Raw genomic sequence first — 11190 nt, 5'->3', positions numbered from 1 at the left:
GTTTTGGGATTTTTTTTGTGTAATCATCCAGCCATCTGTCAAAGCTTTTGTTTCTCGTTTAAAGAATAATTCTTCACCTTATCTGGCAATGGCCATTGTAATGGTGCTGTTCAAGTGAAATAAGCTTTCAGGAAGGAGGCGACTGTTTCTCGGCATAAAAGAGCATTTATCTTGCTGTTAATGCTTAATTAATTTTGAAAATGTATATTACACTGGAATAAAAGAGAAAAGACCAAGGTAGACAATGAAGTTAAAATGTCCCTTCACAGAACGAGTTCCATTTAGTTCTTCCAATGTCATTCAAAACACAGATAAATTTTTTTACATGAATTGTTCTCATGAATGATTTATACGTGTCGTGTTATCTGAAGCTTTTTCGACGTCCCCTTGTGGATTCAGACAGACATTGGTTGCATAATTGTTAATTTTAACACCATAATAGCTTTTGATGAAGAAAAGATTAGACGATTGTGGCAGAATTAATTGAAATGTATCTTCCAATCACAAGGGTTCCATGATTACTTACCTCCTTAATAAAAAGGAGACCTACATTATATTCAATACAAAAGGATGAGAAATAGATTTTCATTATTAGCGCAGAGCTTTATGAGACTTTCATTTGAATTTTTTTCAAATGAAATTAATTGTTCTCTTCAAGTCACGTAGCTTTTTGTCTGAAATTAAAATGTGGTACTATGAATGATTATTTAATCATTTTTTTCATTACCATATTTAGCCTTAGTAATAGCTGTTTTGAGGTAGAAATCCTCCAGTATAGCACAGGCTGACCAGCATACCACATATTACTAATGAAAGAGGGAGTCAGTCACACAGGAGTGATGGTGGGTACACATTGTATTTACACCGTTCCTGGTAATGCTGCATTCAAACACAATACGCGCGTTTTAGAATGATACACTCAATGAAATAATATTAACATGTGGATTTCATCCATCTGTTCAATTCTCAAAAGTATTCTTATTAGCGTGTCCTTTCTGCTTGCGAATATCGGCGAACATCTGGCGCATTCTCAGCAAATCACTGTTTGGTTTTAATATCTCGGGGTCCTAACATTTGCAGTTTTCTTCTCCTTCAGAGCAAAGAACATTCCCTAAATACGTGGTGCTGAAAGTTTCTTCACTCTGCATAAGTCATAAAAAACGGTGGCTCGAGTGAAAGGGAATGTCTATCTCCCGTCTCTCCACAATCGCTGGTGAATAGAGTAAAGGGTGGGAGGGGGGTGGAACGACACAAAGGTGTAAATGAGAAGAACTCCTCGGGCAATGGAAAGAATTACAAGGATTTAACTAGTGAAACTACACCAACAGATTGGCTCGATAGGCAAATTCAGCTTTTAAATGTTGCTTGAATCAATGAACTATTTGTTCTCCTGAACAGCGGTATTGTATTCAGCTCGTCTACCCTTTACCAACTGTGAATGTTTTAAAAAGACAACGAAATGGTTTTATCTTATTTCCTATTCAGTATAAAAATGTGATAAATCAGGTTTCTGCTGTGTGTAACAATGGCTTGATTTAGATTTCCGAGTAATTCTATTCAAAGCGCGAACAAAGACACCCTTTGGAGGATACCTTACACTTCACCTGGACAAAGTACGCTAGGGCAATCCAGATACAAATCGTGTTACTAGCACAAGAATTCGATTTTCAGTGGTCTCTTCTTTATTAAAACGCTATGTTCAACAAATGAACAGGGTAGTAATCAGACCTTAAAATGTACAAGAATGTTCAGCGTCTACTATTAAATTAAAAACAAAAAAATACCACACCGTTTAAAACTTCATAAAGATTCGCAAAACGCATACTTTAAAAATGCTTTTTGTCTGTTGTTACAGAAACGCCAACATTGTATGAAATAATGACATGCTGGGATTAGGCAACACTTGAATTACACATAACAGCGAACAACATAACAGGTATGCTGAAATCAAGTGGATTTTTGAAGCAAGGAAATAAGTTTACGGCAATGGTGGTGATTGCTGCTTTGAAAATGAGCGGCAATGAGAAAGCAACATGTTAGACTGTGTTCCAGAGGATTCACAGATGTCAACTAACACTTTTGTCTTTGAAAAAAAAGGAAATATTGCCGACGTCCGCATATTTTGTGCCGCTGGAGATCAAATTCTGCTCAGACAGATATTTGTCAAGGGTTTTGCTCCTCCAACCAGCATTCGTCAGTGTTTGGTGCTGTTTTCAATCCGAGAACAGTCAACAGATTCAGCAGCTGTCGTGACTCGGAAGTTGCTTTGTTCCTGCAATAATACTAAATACTAATAAACAATAACAAGGGTAGCACTAGATGGCAGTGTCAGAGGTCATTCCGGTGTGGCCCACACAGTACTACCATGAAGAACTTGGAACAACTGTAGTGACTATTCTAGTAACTATAGTGCACGTGATATTTTGTCTATTTTTTTCCTATTTATTTGCACTGTTTTGTGTTTGATCGTTACATTATATTGACCGCCGCGGTTGGATATGACCTTTTTAATGTGCAAACGTTACTCGCAAGGACTAAAAAAAATAGCCCAGTATCCGAGGGGGTAAAATACAAAATAATTAGTCTAACTAAGCAATAAATACAAATATCAGCCAGTCGGAATGGTGAGTGCTTCACATTGAAGCAGTACCTCCTCCGCCTGTTCTCTTTTTTGTTACTCTGGAGATAGGTCACGTTCTCAGGTAAGTTTCCATTTAACCCAAGAAGTCAAGTATGCGGGACCAGGACTGGCTCGTGTGAGGGGAAACTATACAAAATGGGAACTAATCATGCAACGGCAAACATCTAAATATACACATTTACAATATCCTTTCGACTTTCTTCTCCCCCCCCCCCCCCAATCTGCAGCAATGCCTTGAAGATGTTAGGGTGTACAGTTCCACAGCTGCCATCTTTTAGGAAGTTAGGTGCTGCAGAAACCAGGTAACAAGTTGCAGTTTAACAGTCACATTTACAAAATGTACAGTTCTTTCCCGTTGCCTGTCCAGTTTATTGAGGCCTCCGATCACACATGTCACTAAATACGCACAGCTATGGACAGAGCAATCGTGTGTGTGTTTTTTTTTTTACAGATTTACAATTTGATTGAAAGTCTTAAGTTTGGGTCCTGTCGCAGTTCAACGCAGAGGAACAAAAGATGATAGCAGTTTACTTCCACAGATGTATATATATATCGATGTGCAATATTCAGAAAGCTGGCCACTGCGATTCTTTTTACAGATTTACAGTATTTCCTTCGACTTTTCGTCCAGTGGTTAAGGAACCGTAGAGATGGAGCAGTTGTCTCTCTGCTTCATCCAAATCCATGATTGGAAATATATTTCTGTACACATACACACGCATACGGGTTTCAACAATCGATTAGAATTGGCGGTTTGTTTTCCTTTACAGTTAATTACAGTCGTTCCCCGACCCCCCTCAAAAGAAAGTTAGTTCATAATTGGGAGAACAATTTTTCTGGGAAACAGTTCATTCCAAGTGATCGCCTAACACAGAAAGCTCCCTCCTGCCGGATCACGAGTGTCTGTTTCATTTTTATTTCAAATGTTCCCTTTACAAACATGTGTGGTCATGTTTTTCCCCATCAGATGAACTGTCTTGCCTCCTGTCATAATGCAGCCGCATAAGCAGGGTAAGGTTCTAGTGTGGGTTTGCTCATTCCCGGGAGGAGGATGTAGGCGAGCGGAGGCTGCAGTCCTGAAGGCGGCCAGGCGGTGCAGTTGCAGGGCAGCATGTAGCCTGGGTTGCCGGGTGAAGGGTGTGTGTGAGTGTGACCCCCGCCGAAAGCGGCGGCGGCGGCGGCAGCAGCGGCGGCGGCGGCCGCGGCACTCACCCCGCTCTGGTAAGCCAGGGGAGAGGCGTACTGCAGCGAAGACAGCGAGCTGGGCGAGATCTCGCTCATTTTGGAGCCCAGATGGCTGGCCTCGAAAAGGGAGTAGGGGCTGGCGGTGGCGTGCGGGAAAAACAGCCTGGCTTTCTCTGCCGAGGTGAGCAAGGAGTCTGGCAGCACGCTGGCGGACAGGGCGGCCGATTTGATGCCGTCTTGGTCGGCCAGGTAGGGCATGGGGAAGGCGAACTTGTCCTTCTTCAGCAAAGTCTTGGGCTTGCGCCTGGGTCGGTACTTGTAATCCGGGTGCTCCTTCATGTGCAGCGCTCTCAGCCGCTTGGCCTCGTCGATGAACGGTCTCTTTTCCGATTCGGTTAAAAGTTTCCACTCGGCCCCCAGCCTCTTGCTGATTTCCGAGTTGTGCATTTTAGGGTTTTCCTGGGCCATTTTTCTCCTCTGCGCCCTGGACCAGACCATGAAAGCGTTCATGGGCCGTTTAACGTGATCCGCAGGTTTCGACATAGTGACAGCAAAAGTTTCAAACCAAAAATAAACCCCCCCTCCACCCGAAAAAGCAAATCCCCAGCAGGTGCTTCCACTTCCCAAACTTGCGAGCAAACTTTTTTTTGGACCACTTGAGTGTTTTCGTCCTTTGTCAACCGATCAAAGTCATAACAAATCCTCTTTTTTTAAATCGGAGTGGCTGGATGTTTTCAGGAAGGGGAGATTTCTACGCCAGGTATGGGTGAGTTTACTTTAGGCTGAAGTGGAGCCGCTGGGTCCAGTGGACAAGTTTCCTCAGCCTCCCCCCGAGCGCTCCTTCCGCTGTCTGTTGAACCTGGCTGGCTTCTAAGCGGAGGATGCAGTTAGTTCGGAATGAGGAAAGTCTGCTGATCACAGGAGACCATGTGAACTTAACTTCAAAGCAGGTAGACTCCGAGACATGCGCAGTCTTTCGCACGCAAGCTCACATAATCACTAAGGCGTTGTTAATTAAATGTTTATCCAATCGCGAGCAGGTCAAGCACATCGCCAAGATTCTTTTAAATATGTACACACACACACACATCATTATTTTAATGGCCATATTTCTTTTATTTCAAGGCTGCCCTGACACAATCTCAGTTCTATTTGCCTTTGTTTTTATTGCTTCACAATGTTTTGGCTCCTAATTTAATTGTTAACTGCCTCGTTGTTAAGCAGGGTTATCAGACTTACCTGATTCCAAACTGATACGTGTTATCGCAAACCATTATTAAACAAGCCAGTCCCAGTCATGCAAGGATCGCAGATCAACTGTAACGATTACAGGCCGGGTTTTTAAAAAATGAATATCGAATGGATTTTAAATATTGGAGGTGCAGTTTCTGTACTAAAAGATGGCTTATCAAGAGATCGCCATTGATAGGATTTGACAGATGTTCTGATAAAGCTGGGACATGTTGATAGCAAAGCAGTTAATGTTGAGAGGTGAGTAACTCATGATGAATGCGGAAGTAGTTTGCAAAAGGGGAAAGTATTTAAACCAAACGCCAAGTGTACAGACTCTTGGACTGGTGGGTGAGTGTAACTGGATTTGGAAAGATCATTTTGCTGTAACATGCATTCAAATTTTTTTAAGGTTTCAAATATGATGTATCAACGTCCAATAATTGCCAATATTTTCTTTATATAAAGCAGTTTTTATTGCAAATTGTTTCAACGCTGCACTCTGAATTTTGTATTGCCAGAAATAATTACGTTTTATTTGTTGTTAATTAAACTCATGATATGAATTAGATACAAGACCGACCCGCTGCACTCTACACTAAATTATGCTTCCTAACAAGCCGAGGAAATCTGACTCCGTCTGGCCTGTTCTTGTATATCTGTGTATGAACCAGTTGGCAGGACCAACAGGAGGTAAATATACTTTTGGCACAGAACATGAATCATGTCCTGTCCATCACTGGGGACGTCCTAATCCAATTAGGGACCTTAAAGAGGATTGTTACATCGGGGTGCGAAACGGTGAAAAGTGTCGAGCGTGCAACCAAGAGAGGGTGTACGCTCTCCCAGTTAATTCCAGATATCAGTAAGTTGTAAAATACGGTTTCTGAAACATTGCACTCTATTTCAAAGGGTAATTAGGCCAGTCTGGTTTACACGTGTCTCCTGCGTATTATTTCTGGCAGCAACAGGCAAGATGTCCTTACGCCATGAAATATTATCATTTACAATTTAAAATCGCCCATGACAATTGTGCTTGTACATAACAGCCGAAGTAGAACGCAGAATTTCAACTAGTGGAGATTTAAAAGCCGTTCTTGCTCGTGTTCACTGACGAAGAAATGCAATGCACAATTAAACTCGCAAACATGCTTAACTAATTGTAATTTAGTAACATGTGCAAACAAGAGCTGTGCTCAGTCATTTCGCGACTGTAATAATGCAGATAACATACAAAGTATGTCAACAACATATAAGGTGTGTTTAAATAGATGACATGTTGACAGCACTGTATATTTCTCAACCTATGGCATTAGATGGTGATATTGAAGACATGTTTTGAATATGTTTGTAGATAAGCTGCCTTATATAGTTTAAAATGCTGAATTAAACCGGCCACAATTTGTTTGCAAAGGGGATGATAAAACATAGCGGCCATCACCTATCCACAGTTACACTTCTCAATGCACATTGACAGGAAATGCAAATCTGAAAATAATTTCTCCTGATCAATTCCATTATTTAAACCCTCAGAGTGAGTATAAATATTGTGTTGCCAATTCGCAGCGATCCAGCCGATATTCCGCAGTTCACCCTGTGAAATAAATTTAGCAATAAGTACGGATACTGTGGAATCGGTGGATTGTTATTTTGACAGTCTATTTCCGCGACCTGTCTTTGGGCTGGGCATTGAATATTTGAGGAGATTAGATTTTACTTTTGAAAAAATTATTTTGCGTTATATTCAAAGAGTCTCCGCGCAGTCTATGTTATTATCGGATAATCCACCCATTGAATAGATCCACAGCGCCACTCCCATAGCACATTTTAACTCTCGAACGGTGCCAAGTGCCATTGTACCTTCACCCAGCTGATTTATGATAATCTCTAACTATTTTCTCGCCTGTCAGTTTTATAAGTAATATACAAGACTGCGCAATTTTAGCCAATGCCAAAAAGGATTGTCTTAGAGGCAACAAATGTGCAGTACAGCACCTGTAACTTTTGGGGTTTCCTGTGTTAGCACATGACTGCGTCTGCCTGCCCAGGAGATATTTGAAATTAATGTGAGTGTCGTGGTGACTGGTTGAGGGTTGGGAGGGGAGAAGCTGGCGTTGAGGAATCCCAAGGTGGGCCTGTAACCCATAGGCTGTAGGTGAGCAGGCTTCAGGGACGTGGGGAATTCGTTTGGTCAGGGGTTGTGATGCCTATGAGCAGGGTTGCGGCGGGAGACATCTGACAGCAATGGCACAGCGTTAGTGAGCGCCTCGCCCACCTCTCCGCCTCCACCATCACAGGATTCAATAGCCACGTTCGTAAATTGTAAGCTCCTTAAGGCACTCAAATCCTCCCGCTTTAAAATTAAAAGCAGCTTTGAAAGCTACCCCTCCATGAGGATACAAGATACATTTTGCGCCGCTTCTCTTTTGAACTCACGCACTCCACCACAGTGTGACCAGGTCTGAGAAACGTTTAATCTGCAGTTACATAACACAGAACCCATGGCAACATCACACCTTTTTACATTGGCACCAATTTCCAGCCAGAAGCTTATAATCTGCACTTTGCTGTCCTCCATCAGGAGACGCACATGTCATTGACCATCTCAGAAACTGAGGACGCTTGAGGAGGCTGCAATTTCAATAGGTCTCTCGGATATTGTCAATATTTTACCCGCCAAAAATGAATGCGGCGCGAAATATTTTGAAAAGCAAAAGAAAGGCGAAAGATAAAGTTTTCTGTTCAGTTTTAGACCATCGAAAATAAGGACAATGACTCGAATTCAAACAACCCGACATCGCCTTCTTAACGCCGGAAGTACAGTTCATATAACTTTATAAGCTCCATTTCCCATTTACGTGGAAAGTATTCTTTTTTAAAAAGCTGTTTTATCTCGTAGTTTTAGAATGAACACTCAAGTAGATGCCTCGTGGATTGTGCTTCCTACTGATTTAAAACACATTTCAAATAAAGATGTTCCTTTTAATTTTGCGAAATGTGGCTTAATAATTTTCATCCATCAGGATTTTCAGACATCTCTCCCCCCCCCCCCCCCCCGTTTCTCTTTCACGTATTCACGCTTGTCATGAACTGCCATGGTATGAAATGAAATGACCCTTGACCTGTTTAATATGGAGTTGGGCGATCATAGCGAACTAATTTCTGTGTCCAGAGTAATTATCTCCGACATGGTTAATTAAACCTATCAATTCCTCGCCACTTTGCAGTTGTCATACACAAGCACTTCGCCGCACGGAACTTCCTCTTTCATGGTGGCTGCAAGACTCCCGAGGAAGGGGAGGGAAGAGAGGTGCTCGCTTTGAGCTATCTGTGAGTGGCGACTGTGTACAGTATGAGAATGTGTTCGGAACCTGTGGGAGAAGATCATTCGCCTCAAAACCCTGTCGGGGGGGGGGGGGGGAATCAGCATATCGTGTGAAAGGAAGTTGCCTGTTTGAAATACCCCTCCAACAACAACAACAACAAGAAAGACGTATTAAATCTGGGAACTAACAATCTTTTCACCAGGGATTCCCATAATAGTAATATAGGGAAAGAACCCTTGCATTCAGATGGGGTATCAACGAATGGGGTGTTGGGAAGGGAGTCGAAATGAGGGGAAAGTCCCAGTCCCTTTGCGAAAGTTTCACAATCCACTTTTATTTTGGACTCATATTGTGTCTGACACCACCAGTGTTCAAAAATACTGCAAGGGCATAGAGCGAATCTGGGAACGCTGGCTCACTGCAAAGTGTAGACGTGCCCGGAGCCATTTGCCAGTAGTTGATGAAACAACGAGTTTGCAGCTATGTGAGTGTGAGTGTGTGTAAGGATAGGAAACTAAAGACGCCAACCGTCAGCCACAATAACTGGAGATTGTTATGACGGTTTTTTTCTTGTTATTGTTGTTGTTTTGCCTTAGAGAGGGAGGGGGACAGAAATAATAAACCGAGGAAACCCAATCGGCTTGGTTTAATATGAATATTGTTGCTCTTTACATATGTCAGACATGGAAACAACCTGTTTGACTGAATATGGTGAATACCAGAATAACTGTCTCATTGCTGCAGTCCCTTCCCTAAACAAAACTGCAGAGGTCAGCAAGAGTATAAAGGCTGATATTAATTCACCGTTTATTTCCCTCGTTTTCCCCTTCTTTCACTCTCTCCTTTTCTTTCTTTTCTCCAGCAGACGTAGAAAACGGATCTGAAAAGAACTTTCGTTTGGCGCGTTTATCCAGTCGAGGAGGTTTTGTGGCTGAACAAAACCCTGGGTTGGGAGGTTTTGTGAGAGTGTTGTTTGTTGAAGAGGAGAAAGAAAAACCGGCGGCTTTTGCCTCATTGTGTGGAAACCAATCAGTAGTATTTGGAAAACTGTTAGCATTGTGCAGTTATTCTTGTCTTTTGTGAGGGGATTCTTTTCACAAGGTTTTTTTTTCCAGCCGATCCAGCTGGCCAGAATGAATAGCAGTGCAATGTGTACATGCTTTGTCCCGCTAGCCCTTCAAGTAGCCCTTATTGAATAGACTAAGTTGACACTGCATGACAGTGAAACAACATAATAAAAAATACATGAGCCGCTGAATAGAAGCAGGCGCATAAATAAATAAATGGGTGACCAAAACTGGATAAAGTGAATAACAAAACGGTGAAAGGAGAACAAAAAGATATTTAACACGCTAGATTAGCATTAGAATGCAATCTACAAGGCAGAACAATTGATGAATAGGTTTACCGGCCGAGAAAGAAATGGACTAAATGCCTTCTGAATAGATATGCTTTGCTGGATTGAATGGGAAAAGGTGGAGTTCGAGTTATGCAAATGAATGGGAGAGTGAGGGAAGTTTTTTTGAAAAGATAGAAAAGCCCCAGTTCAGGATGTTTACTAGGCAACTCGAGCACCAAGCTATATTCTTACTGCCATGCGCCAGCCGAAAATACATGTTGGAGGTTCAGCATTGCCGAGGCTGAAGCAGCCTTCAGCATTTACTAGCACGGACGCAGGAAAGTTGTAACGAATTCTATTGAGCTCCACGATAAGATAGTCGGCTCTTTTCGGAGGGTCGGTGCAGACTCGACGGGCCGAATGGCCTCCTTGTGCACTGTAGGAATTCCACGGCTCTGTTCTATGATGCTGAAACAACGATATCAAATACCAACAGAGTTGAATTGTCTTATCACCGCCACTGATTTGATTTAAATGTTATAGTCACAAATGCAAATTGCAAGCGTGTGACACTATTGATGAACGCAGACGTTTGAATGTTGCCGTTGAGATTTGTATAAAGTTAATAGGCCTTTTTTAACAGGAGGAGCTTCTTCACTTATATTGCACTTTATGATATAAATTCGCGATAAACCTGCGACACTTTAGTTTGAAATCTATGAAAGTACAATTCAACCCTCGCCAGGAAATAAAATATTACAGCAAAGGACATAGCACAATTGTACCTGAACACATTTTCACTTAATTCTTGGGGCAGGGGGAGCAACTGGATTGAACAGTAGAAGAGGATTGTCCTTCTACCTGGAATGACCTAAAATTTCGCTTAATCATGGTGACTTTGTACAAAAGCTGTTGTTGGAATCAAAGGTTATGATGTGACTTTCCGCTCTTTCACAAAGTTTAGTGAAGTTTGAAGAAGTAAGAAGAAAGTTTGCCAGAATCCTTTCGATGATACCTGTTACAGCTCCTTTGAAGTATTTAAGAAAAATCTTGATGAAGCCATTGCCCTTCTTCTCGCTCATTAAACAAAATAAATAGACGGTGTAAATCTTAAGGTGCACTGAAAAGGAATTGGTAACGTACGGGAGAAAGAAAGCTGGTCAATATGTATATATATATATGGACATGTTCATCAGCACCTGCAACGTGACAGGCAAGTTAATATTTAGGCTGCAAGATTGTTAGAGAGTGGTTCAACCCCTTGCGGGTTCTGTCTTCTGAATGTTCTCTCCCCCATAACGATAAATTAAGACCACAAAGAAAAAAATTCTCTATCCCCTTTCGGGCTGAAATTATTGTTTTTACAAATTTTGGCAAGAATCAAATACAGTAAGAATTGAGAGAGGTAGAAATATTGGCTTCAATCGTGTGGTTAGGCTCATGTACAACTTTAAGCACAGATTTGTTTG

General features: G+C 41.8%; 1 protein-coding gene across 1 annotated transcript; it reads right to left on the bottom strand.

The window, feature by feature from the left end:
- Positions 1 to 1659: 1659 nt before the first annotated feature.
- On the bottom strand, positions 1660 to 4796 carry LOC140391592 (transcription factor Sox-21-B-like). The gene has a single exon (XM_072476235.1). The coding sequence runs from the start codon at positions 4367 to 4369 to the stop codon at positions 3629 to 3631; it is 741 nt and encodes a 246-aa protein (XP_072332336.1). The 5' UTR covers positions 4370 to 4796; the 3' UTR covers positions 1660 to 3628.
- Positions 4797 to 11190: the final 6394 nt, after the last annotated feature.

Source organism: Scyliorhinus torazame, chromosome 15 (assembly GCF_047496885.1).
Source record: "Scyliorhinus torazame isolate Kashiwa2021f chromosome 15, sScyTor2.1, whole genome shotgun sequence".
NCBI classification, from domain to species: domain Eukaryota; kingdom Metazoa; phylum Chordata; class Chondrichthyes; order Carcharhiniformes; family Scyliorhinidae; genus Scyliorhinus; species Scyliorhinus torazame.
Note: the sequence above shows the minus strand (reverse complement) of the source record. Positions and strands in the feature narration are given on the sequence as shown.